The sequence below is a fragment of the Lepisosteus oculatus genome, chromosome 18 (assembly GCF_040954835.1).
Source record: "Lepisosteus oculatus isolate fLepOcu1 chromosome 18, fLepOcu1.hap2, whole genome shotgun sequence".
In the NCBI taxonomy this organism is placed as follows: Eukaryota; Metazoa; Chordata; class Actinopteri; order Semionotiformes; family Lepisosteidae; genus Lepisosteus; species Lepisosteus oculatus.
Genome location: NC_090713.1, coordinates 20,044,320 through 20,061,961, shown reverse-complemented (window position 1 = coordinate 20,061,961; position 17,642 = coordinate 20,044,320). Strand labels below are relative to the sequence as shown.

The 17,642-nt window shown below is 55.5% G+C and overlaps 1 protein-coding gene across 21 annotated transcripts in view; it reads right to left on the bottom strand.

The window, feature by feature from the left end:
• Positions 1-23: 23 nt before the first annotated feature.
• Positions 24-17,642, bottom strand: part of LOC107075882 (EH domain-binding protein 1-like protein 1) — a 66,140-nt gene continuing 48,521 nt past the window's right edge. For 20 of the 21 annotated variants that reach the window (XM_069180527.1, XM_069180535.1, XM_069180530.1 and 17 more), the window contains 9 exons: positions 17,483-17,531; positions 10,407-10,940; positions 8,399-8,462; positions 7,912-7,988; positions 7,006-7,126; positions 5,983-6,082; positions 5,642-5,715; positions 3,544-3,658; positions 24-2,722 (listed from right to left, as the gene is read on the bottom strand). In XM_069180527.1, coding sequence (XP_069036628.1) covers positions 2,635-2,722; positions 3,544-3,658; positions 5,642-5,715; positions 5,983-6,082; positions 7,006-7,126; positions 7,912-7,988; positions 8,399-8,462; positions 10,407-10,940; positions 17,483-17,531 — 1,222 coding nt within the window. In that variant the 3' untranslated portion in view covers positions 24-2,634. The remainder of the gene's footprint in view (positions 2,723-3,543; positions 3,659-5,641; positions 5,716-5,982; positions 6,083-7,005; positions 7,127-7,911; positions 7,989-8,398; positions 8,463-10,406; positions 10,941-17,482; positions 17,532-17,642) is intronic. The other variant, XM_069180528.1, reaches the window with a different exon arrangement.

The window sequence follows — 17,642 nt, the reverse complement described above, 5'->3', positions numbered from 1 at the left end:
GAGTGCGCACAAACCAGACATCGTTCAGGAGCGTTCACAATGGCTTTATTCCCAAACAGAAGTTATTCCAAATAGTGCAAATCCAGGAGGTTAGTTAGTAAATGACGCAGAAAAGGCGTAACATACTGTATCTGCCGTGCTCTTCCACATACAAACAGGAACGCGTACCGCGGTAAAGCTCAATCGAGAGACACTAGAGTACCATGGGAAGGGCAGGCGGGGGGGGGCGACGCTTCTCAGAGGAGACTCGTTTTCCAGGAGCGCGGCCACGCTGGGCCAGCCGATCTCCTTATCCGGGCCTCCAGGAGATCGCCTGAGCCGAGCCCCCGCCATACCCCATCCCCAATCCCATACATGTTTCGGTTCATTGCCAAAACGGACCTCCTCGTTCCCCGAGGGGTGGGGAGTCTCACCGCGGCAGGAGTTGACTTCCACCTCCCCCGCCCCCCCCCCCACCCCACACCTCCTTCCTGCTGAGCTCCCTGCTTCCCTCTGCGATGGGGAACTTTGACCTTTTGCACATGCAGCTCCTATTCTGATGTGCCACCCCGGAGCACTAGGTGACCCCCAAGCACCTCCCAAAACCGCACTCCTGGTACATGTTTAGCAGCAAAGCCTGTCGCACAACATTCAGGCCAGGGAGCTCAGAACTGAGCTACAAGCTCATCCCACCCCATCTCCCACTGCTCTATTTTCTCTTCTCCTTGCTTGAGTGAGCCCCGGAAAGCTCAGTGTAACAGCAACACTGCCGGTGAAGTGACTTGTTTTCCTTAGCTGACAAAGGATCGAGAGAGGCGCCGGGTCAGGTGCCACGTGATTGGCTCATTGTGACCTGGTGCCACGCGATTGGCTCGTCATCTGACCAATCACGGGCCACCTCACCTGTACCTGGGGGGCGGGGGGGGGGCGTGTCTGCAATCGAGGCCTGGCGATTGGTCCAGCAAGACAGTGAGGCACTTGGGAGAAAAGTGCTGTGCATCGTACAGCTCTGGGCTCGTCGCAGGTTATGTCACAAGACAGAGGTTACATCTCCGTTGGAGTTCAGGCGACGTGAACGTTATCATCTTCAAAAATCAGGGGTGGTAGCACAGCAGGTCAAATTAAAATACCTCCACAGACAGTCCCAAACCCTTCTTCACAGTGCGGTAACACAGCGCATAGGACGAAACCAGATCTCGAGACAAAAACATCCAGCGCTAAAATGTAATAAGTAACAGTTTTAAATAAAAAGGTAGTTATAATTTGTTTTTTTTTTTTAGCAGAGGAAGTTCACGTGGGATGCTCTGAAACAGTCTGCTGTATTAGTGCAGAATATGTGTTTTAATAGTTAGGGCAAGAGGCTGCCTTTCAGCTAATGGATTAATGGAGGGGCTCGATCCAGGCGAAGTCCTCACCCCTCGAAGGTTACGGACAAACGTGCACCAGACGGGTCACCCCAGGCGCACGACGGCGCCTCTTACTGCCCGGGTTAAAAATTGTTCTGTTTTTTGTTTTGTTTTGCTTCTAAAAACTCTTCTAAAACACAGACCACACGACAGAGGGCAGGACACGCAGGCTGGAAGAGACTGGAGGAAAGGAGGAAGTCTTTTGAAGACTGCAGCACAGAGCCTGCCCCCTCTGTCTCCAAAGTCAGGTTTTCCCACTGCTGGCATTAAAAACACATCCAGGAAAAGGCAGCAGCGATCCGGTTTAGTGCCTTTTTCAAAAAACGCCTTCTTGACTGTAAATCTCGCAGCAGAGATCTTGCCTCGGTTGTGGTTGACAAACTCCCTGAACCTGCAACGCTCAAAGGTGATCTTTCGGTCTCAGTGCAAGCAGCCACAAACGCAGGAAGACAGGACTCTGTACTTTCTGCTGCGGTAGCGTTTAGACCCTTTTGTGCGTCGATGGGTTTGTCTCCGTGGGTCTGATGTGTAACAATTCAGTGAGCTACTTGCTCAGTGGGGTCACTTCTAACAGCGGAGTGACAGGAAGTATCGAGGGGGAAGGATTTCAGCGTCGCACGGTAATGCATGGCCAACATAGGGGCAGGAAACAAATGCGCCTGGTGCGACCCTTAATTGCTTCCCCCCCTCCTCCAACTTACTTCCTCTCTTTTACATTTTGGGGCTTTCAGAAGCTCCATCTGCAGCGATAATTAACGACATCAAAAGGCGAAACCACTGCTCAAATATAGGTAAATGATCGCAATGACTGTGTGACGTTTTTCGGAGGAGAGCTCACAAGTCCAAAATAATGTCACGGCAGTGTTTTGCGGCGGTGCCCGTTGCCCATCCTGAACACAGGGGTTAGGAGGCGGGAGGTGTCCCCCCCGTTTTCGCAAGAGGAAGTGCCCCCTTCTTCCCAGCAGGGGAGACCCGCCAGTGTCGGTCCGGATCGGCGCGCGTCCGACAGGCGTGGGCGGTCAGGGGGGGGCGGGGGGGAGGTTTACAGCAGGAGGTCGGTCTGCGGCGCGCACACACGCACGCACACACACACAAACACACACACACACACACACACACGCACGCACACACAAACACATAGCGCCCCGGCCGCAGTGACTCCGTTGTTTCCATTGGCGAGGATGAACGCGCGCCTGGGCTTCTGCCCTCTGCCCTCTGCCCTCTGCCCTCTGCCCTCTGCCCGCGCCGGTCACTGCAGGGCGCACTTCTCCTTGCGGCTGTACTTGCGACGGCGCTGCTCCAGGCCACGCTCCAGCCTGGCGTCCTCCTCCAGGGCCCTGTGGGGAAAAGGGGGAGGGGGGGGGGGGACCCCGTTTAGGCGGCCGGCAGACGAGCTCCTGGGGCTGCGCCCTGCTCGGTCTTAGAGCCCGAGGGAGCCCGGCGGTGGGGGGAAGCCCGAAAGCAGGAGCGGCCGCTGTACACAAAGAGTTGTGGGTGTCAGGAACGGCCACTCGGGAATTATGGACCTGATGCCCTGGGTTCATTCAAGACGTGGCTGGATGACCACCTATCAGCCACACGAGCCCGACAGACTCTCCGGAGCGCCTGTCCGCGATTCTGCCTGGTAGCGCTGGGGGCCCTGGGCTCCATTCCGGACCTGGGGTGCTGTCCGTGTGGAGTTTGCACGTTCTCCGCCGTGTTCGTGCGGGGCCACCTCCCGCAGACCACCGACATGCTCGTGGGAGGTCAACTGGCGTCTGCGAAATGTGGCCCTGGTGTGGGAATGAGCGTGTCTGTCCCTGTGTGCGCCCTGTGAAGGCCTGGCGTCCCGCCCGGGGTGTGGCCTGCCTTTGCTCCCCTTGCTTGCTGGGATAGGCGCCGGCTCCCGAAGACCGTACTGGATAACTCAGGTAAATCAGGGCATCGGAAAAGGTTACAAACAGTTTTTCCCAGTCTTGCAAGAGAGCACAGGTCCAGTCTTCACCTGGGCTGCCCGGTCTCAGTCTAGAGAAGGGACGTGCAGCACCACTGCCAGTCCTGATCTAGAAGATCTAGAAGATCTAGAAGAGTTACAGGAGCCCCGCTGTGGTGTGGGTTTGTCTGATTCGAGATGGGGAGCACGGGCTCGGGGTGGGGGGGGGTTGGGGGGCGCACTCACCCTCTCTCCTTGGCGTCCATGTCGCGGACCAGCTCGTCCCTCTTGTTGACCAGCGCCACCAGCTCCTGCAGGAGCAGCTGCTCGCGGTGCTGCTGGGCCTGGGTCTTCTTCCACTCTGAGAGAGAGCGAGGGAGGGGAGTCATGGCTGATGCTTGTGCAGTACAGCTCTACAGCAGCACAGCTCTACAGCAGCACAGTACAGCTCTACAGCAGCACAGCTCTACAGCAGCACAGTACAGCTCTAAAGCAGCACAGTACAGCTCTACAGCAGCACAGCTCTACAGCAGTACAGTACAGCTCTACAGCAGCACAGCTCTACAGCAGAACAGTACAGCTCTACAGCAGCACAGTACAGCTCTACAGCAGCACAGCTCTACAGCAGCACAGTACAGCTCTACAGCAGCACAGCTCTACAGCAGCACAGTACAGCTCTAAAGCAGCACAGTACAGCTCTACAGCAGAACAGTACAGCTCTACAGCAGCACAGCTCTACAGCAGCACAGCTCTACAGCAGCACAGCACAGCTCTACAGCAGCACAGTACAGCTCTACAGCAGCACAGTACAGCTCTACAGCAGCACAGCTCTACAGCAGCACAGTACAGCTCTACAGCAACACAGTACAGCTCTACAGCAGCACAGCTCTACAGCAGCACAGTACAGCTCTACAGCAGCACAGTACAGCTCTACAGCAGCACAGCTCTACAGCAGCACAGTACACCTCTACAGCAGCACAGTACAGCTCTACAGCAGCACAGCTCTACAGCAGCACAGTACAGCTCTACAGCAGCACTGCACAGCTCTACAGCAGCACAGCTCTACAGCAGCACAGTACAGCTCTACAGCAGCACAGTACAGCTCTACAGCAGTACAGTACAGCTCTACAGCAGCACAGCTCTACAGCAGCACAGTACAGCTCTACAGCAGCACAGTACAGCTCTACAGCAGCACAGTACAGCTCTACAGCAGCACAGCTCTACAGCAGTACAGTACAGCTCTACAGCAGCACAGCACAGCTCTACAGCAGCACAGTACAGCTCTACAGCAGCACAGCTCTACAGCAGCACAGTACAGCTCTACAGCAGCACAGTACAGCTCTACAGCAGCACAGCTCTACAGCAGCACAGTACAGCTCTAAAGCAGCACAGTACAGCTCTACAGCAGCACAGCTCTACAGCAGTACAGTACAGCTCTACAGCAGCACAGCTCTACAGCAGAACAGTACAGCTCTACAGCAGCACAGCTCTACAGCAGCACAGCACAGCTCTACAGCAGCACAGTACAGCTCTACAGCAGCACAGCTCTACAGCAGCACAGTACAGCTCTACAGCAGCACAGCACAGCTCTACAGCAGCACAGCTCTACAGCAGCACAGTACAGCTCTACAGCAGCACAGCTCTACAGCAGCACAGTACAGCTCTACAGCACAGCTCTACAGCAGCACAGTACAGCTCTACAGCAGCACAGCTCTACAGCAGCACAGTACAGCTCTACAGCAGCACAGTACAGCTCTACAGCAGCACAGCTCTACAGCAGCACAGTACAGCTCTAAAGCAGCACAGTACAGCTCTACAGCAGCACAGCTCTACAGCAGTACAGTACAGCTCTACAGCAGCACAGCTCTACAGCAGAACAGTACAGCTCTACAGCAGCACAGCTCTACAGCAGCACAGCTCTACAGCAGCACAGCACAGCTCTACAGCAGCACAGTACAGCTCTACAGCAGCACAGCTCTACAGCAGCACAGTACAGCTCTACAGCAGCACAGTACAGCTCTACAGCAGCACAGCACAGCTCTACAGCAGCACAGTACAGCTCTACAGCAGTACAGTACAGCTCTACAGCAGCACAGTACAGCTCTACAGCAGCACAGTACAGCTCTACAGCAGCACAGCACAGCACTACAGCAGCACAGCACAGCTCTACAGCAGCACAGCTCTACAGCAGCACAGCACAGCTCTACAGCAGCACAGTACAGCTCTACAGTAGCAACAGTAAACCTCTGTAGCTCTGTAGCAGTACAGCATCACAGCAAAGTTCAACAGCAGCGCAGCTCTACAACAGCACAGTAGCACCTATACAGCAATAGCTCATCAGTACCTTCTACGGCCATCATAGCCCTGAGCTCCCGGTTGAGCAGCTCAAATCTTCTCTCCAGGTCCTGCTCTTCTTGGCTGAGGGTGCGAGACAGAGAGGCTGGAGTTATACACAGACTCACTGCACAGAGAGGAGGAGGAGGAGGAGGAGGGGAAAGGAGAGAGAGGAAGAGAAGAAACACTCAGGCAAGCAGGAGGCAGGGATCTGGAGAGAAGGGGGGCAGGGAAAGAGGGGAGAGGGGTGTTGGGAGGAATAGGGACAGGATGTGGTCAGAGAGAGCGCAGGACAGATGACGGGGTGCAGGGGGGAGACAGAGAGAGGAGGAGGGGGGTACGGGCTCTCACAGCAGCTGCAGGTGGTCCTGTCGTCGGATCAGCGCGTTCTTCTTGTTGACCAGCGTGAACCACTCCTGGATCAGCTCCTCCTCCTCGTCTCGGTTGCTGCCTGCAGGACAGTGGGTGGGACAGGTCGGAGGTCAGCACACAGCACACCCCCCACTCTCGGCACCAATCAGCGCCAACACTTCATATATATGCATCATGTATGTGAGACACGCCCACCTCTCAGAGCCACACCTACAGACACGCCCACCTCCCAGAGCCAGACCTGCAGAGACACGCCCACATCCCAGAGCCAGACCTGTGAACACGCCCACCTCTCTCAGATCCACACCTACAGACACACCCACCTCTCAGAGCCAGACCTGCAGGGACACGCCCACCTCCCCAGAGCCAGACCTGCAGGGACACGCCCACATCCCAGAGCCACACCTACAGACACACCCACCTCTCAGAGCCAGACCTGTGAACACGCCCACCTCTCACAGATCCACACCTACAGACACACCCACCTCTCAGAGCCAGACCTGTGAACACGCCCACCTCTCACAGATCCACACCTACAGACACGCCCACCTCTCGTAGCCACGCTTACAGACACACCCACCCCTCAGAGCCCCACCTGCAGACACGCCCACTTCTCAGAGCCACACCTGCAGACACGCCCACCTCTCAGAGCCACACCTGCAGACACGCCCACCTCTCCGAGCCAGACCTGTGAACACGCCCACCTCTCTCAGATCCACACCTTCAGACATGCCCACCTCTCCGAGCCACACCTTCAGACACGCCCACCTCTCCATGCCACACCTTCAGACACGCCCTCCTCTCCGAGCCACACCTGCAGACAAGCCCAGCTCTCAGAGCCAGCCTCAAGGCTCATGAAGAAACTGACTGTTGACTGTGAGCAGGAGATTCTACTTTATACAAAGAGTGGTGGGGGTCTGCTCCAGGCAGACTTCTGCTCCCCTCAGTTGCTGCGTTCAGAACCCCCTGCCCCCCCCCCCCCCCCAACACCCCCACACCTACCCGACTCCATCAGCTGCCGCAGTTTCATCTCCACCACGGCGGCGCGGCCGTCGATGTGCCTCTGCTCGCTCTCCAGCGCCTGGATCTCGCTCAGTACGTACTGGCTGGTGTCCCGCAGCCTCTGCAAGGCGCCGGTAGGAAGACACCGGCTCAGACCGGGCCTGTCGGGCCGCGGGCCGCCCACAGGACGGGCCTGCCGCAAGCTAACACACCGCCACGCCCCCAGAGCATCAGACGCCACGATCTTCCAGTCGTTGGAGGGATCAATTAAGCAATTAGGAATCAATTAAGCAATTAATGCACTAGAAGAATCAAAGTCCTGTAATGGCCCAGACTGCATAAGCTGAGATAAACTCCAGTCCTGGGGCCATATTTTCACACCTCAGATAGTGCTCAAAGAGGGGCGACCAGAATAATAGATCTAATAATTGAATAGTTCCTGACACCTCTATAGCGCCTTTCTGGACCCTCCACTCAGAGCTCTTTCCAGGTCATGGGGACTCCCCTCCACCCCCAGCAGGGTGCAGCCCCACCTGGATGAGGCGCCAGTCCGCTCCCCCCACCCCAGCTCTCAGTGGGGAGGAGAGCAGAGTGATGGAGCCAGTTCAGAGAGGGGGGTTATTAGGTGGCCATGATGGGTAAAGGCCAGGGGGGGAATTTGGCCAGGACACCAGGGTAACACCCCTACTCTTCTCGAGAAACGCCCTGGGGTTTTTAATTTTTAATGACCACAGAGAGTCAGGACCTCGGTTTGACGTCTCATCCGAAGGACGGCGCCTGTTTACAGTCTAGTGTCCCCGTCACTATACTGGGGCATCAGGACCCACACAGACCGCAGGGTGAGCGCCCCCCAGTTTCCCAGCCCCCCAGTCCCCCAGCCCCTAAACCTCAGCTCAGTTAACTCACCAGATTCTCCTCCTCTGCCTGTCGGGGCTCCTCAGCTGCACCCCTGGGCTCCCTGGGTGAGGGAGGGGTCTTGGCTGCTGTGGAAAAGGACACACAGGGATTGAAGGTAGAGAGACGGACCCTCAGCTGGGGGCGTCCCCCCACTTCTCACTTTAGTTTTGGGGGGGGGGAGGTGGGGGAGAAGTGGGGTTAAAGACCGGAGGTTGCCGATCAGCACCAGGGTGGGAGAAAATGGGGCTGCTGCAGGAAGTAACACTGGTCGACCAGTAGGGGGCGCCCTTTCCACCGGACCAAGTATTCTGAACCCCTCCCTCCCTCCCAACACCCCCGCCCATACGTGGGCTCTCTCTGGCCTCAACACTGCACAAAGCCCATCGCTAGCCCCCGGGTGCGTCTGCTGTTACCAGCCCTGGCCACAGGGAGGCGCTGTTGCACAGGGGACCCCCCCGCACCCTCCCCCCAAGGAGGAAACCTTGGCTGATCTTGCCTGGCGGGTGGATCTCCTTCGGGGGCCCGGCCTTGCTGGCACACTCCGTCTGGGAGGAGGACACCTGAGGACCCAAACACAAGGGCGGTCAGCGTTTACCCACGATGCACCCTTCCCGTCAAGGCCCGTGGGGCACCACAAGGACGACAGCGCGGGGGTTGACGCCCGCAGGCGCCGAAGAAACCGGGCGATCGCCCCCCACCCCCGCAGCGATCTCGTTTTCATCCAGCAAGAGTGGCGCGTCCAGCGGGAAACCAGGGCGTCAGCGTGGCTGGGCTGCCTGCTCCACGCACCCACCGCCCTCGGTGTAAAGAAGCGGCCCGTCTCTTCGGGTTTCAACTACCCTGCGGTCCGTGATGAAAGCGACGACCGATTCGACTGCCGACCCCCTGAGCTGCTCGGGCCGCGGAGAGTTTTGTGAATCCTGGCTTTTCCCTCTAAACCGCGTCACAGGAGCGGCTCTCCTACGCTAGCGCTCAAAAACGCGCACAGCTCACTCCCGGCCTGGCACACACACACACAGCCTGCCGGACCCTCGCCCCAGCAGCCCTCGAAGGAGTTTGAGGCGGTCGGATCCGCGGCAAGACGGATCCTGCAGAGATCCGGTCAGTAGGAACCCGGGTCTGTTTTGGGAGCCCTCAAGACCCGTTCTGCTGTTGTGCGCGTTCCCAGCTGGCCACACTTCTCCAGGGTCTCTCGACCGGAGGTGTCACCCATCTAGAATCTACTCTAGATTCAGCAACGTGACAGGGAACAGGGGTCTTAGCTGACAGGGGTCTCTGCCCTCCTTACTGTCCACCCCAAGCCCCGTCTACACTGTAGGGGTGACAGGGCCTTCTCCTGTTATGCCCCCAAGCTCTGGAACTCTCTCCCCAGGGATATCAGAGAGTCACCTTCTCTAAACTCCTTCAAATCCAGACTCCAGACCCTCTTCTTCAGAAGAGCCTTTACTGAACTGGTTCTATTCTTCACCCCTCTGCTCTTCTTAGTACCACCATCCACGGTCTCCTCTGTGTATTGTCATTGTGTTTTATCTGGTGTGTTCTTCTTATTTATTGTTGTTGTCATCCTGTAAAGCGCTGTGAGAAGCCACCTTTAATAATAATAATAATAATAATAATAATTGCTTACACTTATATAGCGCTTTTCTGGACACTCCACTCAAAGCGCTTTACAGGTAATGGGGTCTCCCCTCCACCCCCAGCAGTGTGTACCCCCACCTGGATGATGCGACGGCAGCCATAGTGTGCCAGAACGCTCCCCACACCCCAGCTCTCAGTGGGGAGGAGAGCAGAGTAATGCAGCCAATTTATAGAGGGGGGTTATTAGGAGGCCATGATGGGTAAAGGCCAGGGGGGAAATCTGGCCAGGACACTGGGGTAACACCCCTACTCTTCTCGAGAAACACCCTGGGATTTTTAATGACCACAGAGAGTCAGGACCTCGGTTTGACGTCTCATCTGAAGGACGGCGCCTGTTTACAGTCTAGTGTCCCCCGTCACTATACTGGGGCATCAGGACCCACACAGACCGCAGGATGAGCGCCCCCTGCTGGCCCCACTAACACCTCTTCCAGCAGCAGCCTCAGCTTTCCCAGGAGTCTCCCCTCCAGGTACTGACCAGGCTCACACCTGCTGAGCTCCAGTGGGGCTGCCAGGGGGGAGCTGCAGGGTGATATGGCTGCTGGCATTTAAAGGCGCTATATAAAATAAAGTTTATTACTATAATTATTAAGGGGTCTTAGTTCATTGCTTGACCTAACAGCCTCACTTTCTGACCTTTGATCACATCTCTGAAGGCGACACGCGGTTACCGAGCGATCAGGTAAAAAAGTATGCGTTTTTTTTGGGGGGGGGTCTGGAAGTGGCACTGGTGGACCAGCAGGGGGCGCCCTTTGACGGAGAAAAAGGGGTCTCACTGGCCGGGATTCTGCACGGATCTCGTGGCTACCGGCCCCAGGACTTCGGGATAGGAGGGCTCCGGGATCGAGGGGGGAGGGGGGGCTCACCTCCGCGCCGGCCTGGGGGGCCTCGTCCCCCTCGTCCACCGACTGCGACTCGCTCTTCAGCCGCGAGCGGCGCTTCTTCACCAGGTCGGCGTCCCGCACGTGGGCGAAGGCGGCGTGGGGGCGGGGGGCCGCGGGGGACCCCTGCCGGGCCCCCTCGGCCTCCGGCTGGCTCTCGCCCCGCCGCAGCAGGGCGCGCCGGGGCCTGGGCGGGGGCACCAGCTCCCCGTTGGTCTTGCCCTGCGCCGGCGGGGGGGCGCCCCCCAGGGCGCCCTCCTGCAGCCGCTGGGCGTAGAAGAGGGCGGCGGCGCTGGTGGCGGGGTCCCCGGCCGGGCCGGGCTCGGGCGGCGCCACGCCGTAGGTGCTGTGCTGGCCGTTGTGCTCGATCTGCAGCACGCTCAGCTCCTGGCCCGTGAAGTGGGCGCGGATCTGGCACAGGTAGGTCATGACGATCAGCCGGTCGGGCACCGCCAGCAGCACCATGTCGGCGGGCTCCAGCAGCCGGGAGATGCCCAGCGCCGCAAAGCCGTCGAACGCCTGAGACACGGGGAGGGGGAGACGGACACAGAGAGCGCTCAGATCACTCAGAGAGACACAGAGAGCACAGAGAGAGGGAGACAGACACAGAGAGCACTCATATCACTCAGAGAGACACAGAGAGCACTCAGATCACTCAGAGAGACACAGAGAGCACTCAGATCACTCAGAGAGCACAGAGAGCGCTCAGATCACTCAGAGAGCACAGAGAGCACTCAGATCACTCAGAGAGCACAGAGAGCACTCAGATCACTCAGAGAGCACAGAGAGCACTCAGATCACTCAGAGAGCACAGAGAGCGCTCAGATCACTCAGAGAGACACAGAGAGCACTCATATCACTCAGAGAGACACAGAGAGCACTCAGATCACTCAGAGAGACACAGAGAGCACTCAGAGAGCACAGAGAGCGCTCAGATCACTCAGAGAGACACAGAGAGCACTCATATCACTCAGAGAGACACAGAGAGCACTCAGATCACTCAGAGAGACACAGAGAGCACTCAGATCACTCAGAGAGACACAGAGAGCACTCAGATCACTCAGAGAGACACAGAGAGCACTCAGAGAGACACAGAGAGCACTCAGATCACTCAGAGAGACACAGAGAGCACTCAGATCACTCAGAGAGACACAGAGAGCACTCAGATCACTCAGAGAGCACTCAGAGAGCACAGAGAGCACTCAGATCACTCAGAGAGACACAGAGAGCACTCAGATCACTCAGAGAGCACAGAGAGCACTCAGATCACTCAGAGAGACACAGAGATCACTCAGATCACTCAGAGAGCACAGAGAGCGCTCAGATCACTCAGAGAGACACAGAGAGCACTCAGATCACTCAGAGAGCACTCAGAGAGCACAGAGAGCACTCAGATCACTCAGAGAGACACAGAGAGCACTCAGATCACTCAGAGAGCACAGAGAGCACTCAGATCACTCAGAGAGACACAGAGATCACTCAGATCACTCAGAGAGCACAGAGAGCACTCAGATCACTCAGAGAGCACTCAGAGAGACACAGAGAGCACTCCGATCACTCAGAGAGACACAGAGAGCACTCAGATCACTCAGAGAGACACAGAGAGACACAGAGAGCACTCAGATCACTCAGAGAGCACTCAGAGAGCACAGAGAGCACTCAGATCACTCAGAGAGACACAGAGAGCACTCAGATCACTCAGAGAGCACAGAGAGCACTCAGATCACTCAGAGAGACACAGAGATCACTCAGATCACTCAGAGAGCACAGAGAGCGCTCAGATCACTCAGAGAGACACAGAGCACTCAGATCACTCAGAGAGCACAGAGAGCACTCAGATCACTCAGAGAGACACAGAGATCACTCAGATCACTCAGAGAGCACAGAGAGCACTCAGATCACTCAGAGAGCACAGAGAGCACTCAGATCACTCAGAGAGACACAGAGAGCACTCAGATCACTCAGAGAGACACAGAGAGCACTCAGATCACTCAGAGAGACACAGAGAGCGCTCAGATCACTCAGAGAGACACAGAGAGCGCTCAGATCACTCAGAGACACAGAGAGCGCTCAGATCACTCAGAGAGACACAGAGAGCGCTCAGATCACTCAGAGAGCACAGAGAGCACTCAGATCACTCAGAGAGACACAGAGAGCACTCAGATCACTCAGAGAGACACAGAGAGCGCTCAGATCACTCAGAGAGACACAGAGAGCGCTCAGATCACTCAGAGAGACACAGAGAGCGCTCAGATCACTCAGAGAGCACAGAGAGCCCTCAGATCACTCAGAGAGACACAGAGAGCACTCGGATCACTCAGAGAGACACAGACAGCACTCAGATCACTCAGAGAGGCACAGAGAGCACTCAGATCACTCAGAGAGACACAGAGAGCACTCAGATCACTCAGAGAGCACAGAGAGCCCTCAGATCACTCAGAGAGCACAGAGAGCACTCAGATCACTCAGAGAGACACAGAGAGCACTCAGATCACTCAGAGAGCACAGAGATCACTCAGAGAGCACAGAGAGCACTCAGATCACTCAGAGAGCACAGAGAGCACTCAGATCACTCAGAGAGACACAGAGAGCACTCAGATCACTCAGAGAGACACAGAGAGCACTCAGAGAGACACAGAGAGCACTCAGATCACTCAGAGAGACACAGAGAGACACAGAGAGCACTCAGATCACTCAGAGAGCACTCAGAGAGCACAGAGAGCACTCAGATCACTCAGAGAGACACAGAGAGCACTCAGATCACTCAGAGAGCACAGAGAGCACTCAGATCACTCAGAGAGACACAGAGCACTCAGATCACTCAGAGAGCACAGAGAGCACTCAGATCACTCAGAGAGACACAGAGATCACTCAGATCACTCAGAGAGCACAGAGAGCACTCAGATCACTCAGAGAGCACAGAGAGCACTCAGATCACTCAGAGAGACACAGAGAGCACTCAGATCACTCAGAGAGACACAGAGAGCACTCAGATCACTCAGAGAGACACAGAGAGCGCTCAGATCACTCAGAGAGACACAGAGAGCGCTCAGATCACTCAGAGACACAGAGAGCGCTCAGATCACTCAGAGAGACACAGAGAGCGCTCAGATCACTCAGAGAGCACAGAGAGCACTCAGATCACTCAGAGAGACACAGAGAGCACTCAGATCACTCAGAGAGACACAGAGAGCGCTCAGATCACTCAGAGAGACACAGAGAGCGCTCAGATCACTCAGAGAGACACAGAGAGCGCTCAGATCACTCAGAGAGCACAGAGAGCCCTCAGATCACTCAGAGAGACACAGAGAGCACTCAGATCACTCAGAGAGACACAGACAGCACTCAGATCACTCAGAGAGGCACAGAGAGCACTCAGATCACTCAGAGAGACACAGAGAGCACTCAGATCACTCAGAGAGCACAGAGAGCCCTCAGATCACTCAGAGAGCACAGAGAGCACTCAGATCACTCAGAGAGACACAGAGAGCACTCAGATCACTCAGAGAGCACAGAGATCACTCAGAGAGCACAGAGAGCACTCAGATCACTCAGAGAGCACAGAGAGCACTCAGAGAGCACAGAGAGCACTCAGATCACTCAGAGAGACACAGAGAGCACTCAGATCACTCAGAGAGACACAGAGAGCACTCAGAGAGACACAGAGAGCACTCAGATCACTCAGAGAGACACAGAGAGCACTCCGATCACTCAGAGAGCACAGAGAGCACTCAGAGAGCACAGAGAGCACTCAGATCACTCAGAGAGACACAGGGAGCACTCAGATCACTCAGAGAGACACAGAGAGCACTCAGATCACTCAGAGAGCACAGAGATCACTCAGATCACTCAGAGAGACACAGAGAGCGCTCAGATCACTCAGAGAGCACAGAGAGCACTCAGAGAGCACAGAGAGCACTCAGATCACTCAGAGAGACACAGGTAGCACTCAGATCACTCAGAGAGACACAGAGAGCACTCAGATCACTCAGAGAGCACAGAGAGCACTCAGATCACTCAGAGAGACACAGAGAGCACTCAGATCACTCAGAGAGACACAGAGAACACTCAGATCACTCAGAGAGACACAGAGATCACTCAGATCACTCAGAGAGACACAGAGAGCGCTCAGATCACTTAGAGACACAGAGAGCGCTCAGATCACTCAGAGAGACACAGAGAGCGCTCAGATCACTCAGAGAGCACAGAGAGCACTCAGATCACTCAGAGAGACACAGAGAGCACTCAGATCACTCAGAGAGACACAGAGAGCGCTCAGATCACTCAGAGAGACACAGAGAGACACAGAGAGCACTCAGATCACTCAGAGACCACTCAGAGAGCACAGAGAGCACTCAGATCACTCAGAGAGCACTCAGAGAGACACAGAGAGCACAGAGATCACTCAGATCACTCAGAGAGACACAGAGAGCGCTCAGATCACTCAGAGAGCACAGAGAGCACTCAGATCAGTCAGAGACACACAGAGAGCGCTCAGATCACTCAGAGAGACACAGAGAGACACAGAGAGCACTCAGATCACTCAGAGACCACTCAGAGAGCACAGAGAGCACTCAGATCACTCAGAGAGCACTCAGAGAGACACAGAGAGCACTCAGATCACTCAGAGAGACACAGGGAGCACTCAGATCACTCAGAGAGACACAGAGAGCACTCAGATCACTCAGAGAGCACAGAGATCACTCAGATCACTCAGAGAGACACAGAGAGCGCTCAGATCACTCAGAGAGCACTCAGAGAGCACAGAGAGCACTCAGATCACTCAGAGAGACACAGGTAGCACTCAGATCACTCAGAGAGACACAGAGAGCACTCAGATCACTCAGAGAGCACAGAGAGCACTCAGATCACTCAGAGAGCACAGAGAGCACTCAGATCACTCAGAGAGACACAGAGAGCACTCAGATCACTCAGAGAGACACAGAGAGCACTCAGATCACTCAGAGAGACACAGAGAGCACTCAGATCACTCAGAGAGACACAGAGATCACTCAGATCACTCAGAGAGACACAGAGAGCGCTCAGATCACTCAGAGACACAGAGAGCGCTCAGATCACTCAGAGAGACACAGAGAGCGCTCAGATCACTCAGAGAGCACAGAGAGCACTCAGATCACTCAGAGAGACACAGAGAGCACTCAGATCACTCAGAGAGACACAGAGAGCGCTCAGATCACTCAGAGAGACACAGAGAGACACAGAGAGCACTCAGATCACTCAGAGACCACTCAGAGAGCACAGAGAGCACTCAGATCACTCAGAGAGCACTCAGAGAGACACAGAGAGCACAGAGATCACTCAGATCACTCAGAGAGACACAGAGAGCGCTCAGATCACTCAGAGAGCACAGAGAGCACTCAGATCAGTCAGAGACACACAGAGAGCGCTCAGATCACTCAGAGAGACACAGAGAGACACAGAGAGCACTCAGATCACTCAGAGACCACTCAGAGAGCACAGAGAGCACTCAGATCACTCAGAGAGCACTCAGAGAGACACAGAGAGCACTCAGATCACTCAGAGAGACACAGAGAGCACTCAGATCACTCAGAGAGACACAGAGAGACACAGAGAGCACTCAGATCACTCAGAGAGCACTCAGAGAGCACAGAGAGCACTCAGATCACTCAGAGAGCACTCAGAGAGACACAGAGAGCACTCAGATCACTCAGAGAGCACAGAGAGCACTCAGATCACTCAGAGAGACACAGAGATCACTCAGATCACTCAGAGAGCACAGAGAGCGCTCAGATCACTCAGAGAGACACAGAGCACTCAGATCACTCAGAGAGCACAGAGAGCACTCAGATCACTCAGAGAGACACAGAGATCACTCAGATCACTCAGAGAGCACAGAGAGCACTCAGATCACTCAGAGAGCACAGAGAGCACTCAGATCACTCAGAGAGACACAGAGAGCACTCAGATCACTCAGAGAGACACAGAGAGCACTCAGATCACTCAGAGAGACACAGAGAGCACTCAGATCACTCAGAGAGACACAGAGATCACTCAGATCACTCAGAGAGACACAGAGAGCGCTCAGATCACTCAGAGACACAGAGAGCGCTCAGATCACTCAGAGAGACACAGAGAGCGCTCAGATCACTCAGAGAGCACAGAGAGCACTCAGAGAGACACAGAGAGCACTCAGATCACTCAGAGAGACACAGAGAGCGCTCAGATCACTCAGAGAGACACAGAGAGCGCTCAGATCACTCAGAGAGCACAGAGAGCTCTCAGATCACTCAGAGAGACACAGAGAGCACTCAGATCACTCAGAGAGACACAGAGAGCACTCAGATCACTCAGAGAGGCACAGAGAGCACTCAGATCACTCAGAGAGACACAGAGAGCACTCAGATCACTCAGAGAGCACAGAGAGCACTCAGATCACTCAGAGAGCACAGAGAGCACTCAGATCACTCAGAGAGACACAGAGAGCACTCAGATCACTCAGAGAGCACAGAGATCACTCAGAGAGCACAGAGAGCACTCAGATCACTCAGAGAGACACAGAGAGCACTCAGATCACTCAGAGAGCACAGAGAGCACTCAGAGAGCACAGAGAGCACTCAGGTCACTCAGAGAGCACAGAGAGCACAGAGAGCACTCAGATCACTCAGAGAGCACAGAGAACACTCAGAGTTCACTCAGAGAACACAGAGATCACTCAGAGAACATGCACAGAGAGCACAGAGATCACTCAGAGAGCACAGAGGTCACTCAGAGAACATGCACAGAGAACACAGAGATCACTCAGAGAGCAGAGAGATCACTCAGAGAGCACAGAGATAACTCAGATCACTCAGAGAGCACAGAGATCACTCAGAGAACATGCACAGAGAATACACACAGACAACATGCACAGGGAACACAAACAACACAGAAAACCCGCACAGACATGCAGAGAACACACAGAGCATGCATATGAAGAGAACACGGAGGACACACAGAGTACATCTAGACAGGCTGTATACAAAGAAGACACAGGAGAACACAGAGCACAGAGCTCGTGCGCAGGTGAGCAGGGCTCTCACCTTCTTGTTGTTTGCCTTGATGTCCAGCGGATCCAGAGCCTCGTAGCTTCTGTTCAAGACAAACACAGCGCGTGAGGGAGGGTCCCGCGGGCTCACACACAGGCCCTGAGGCCGCCAGGAGTCCGAACCCCAGTGAGTCAGTTAGTGAGTCAGTCTGTCA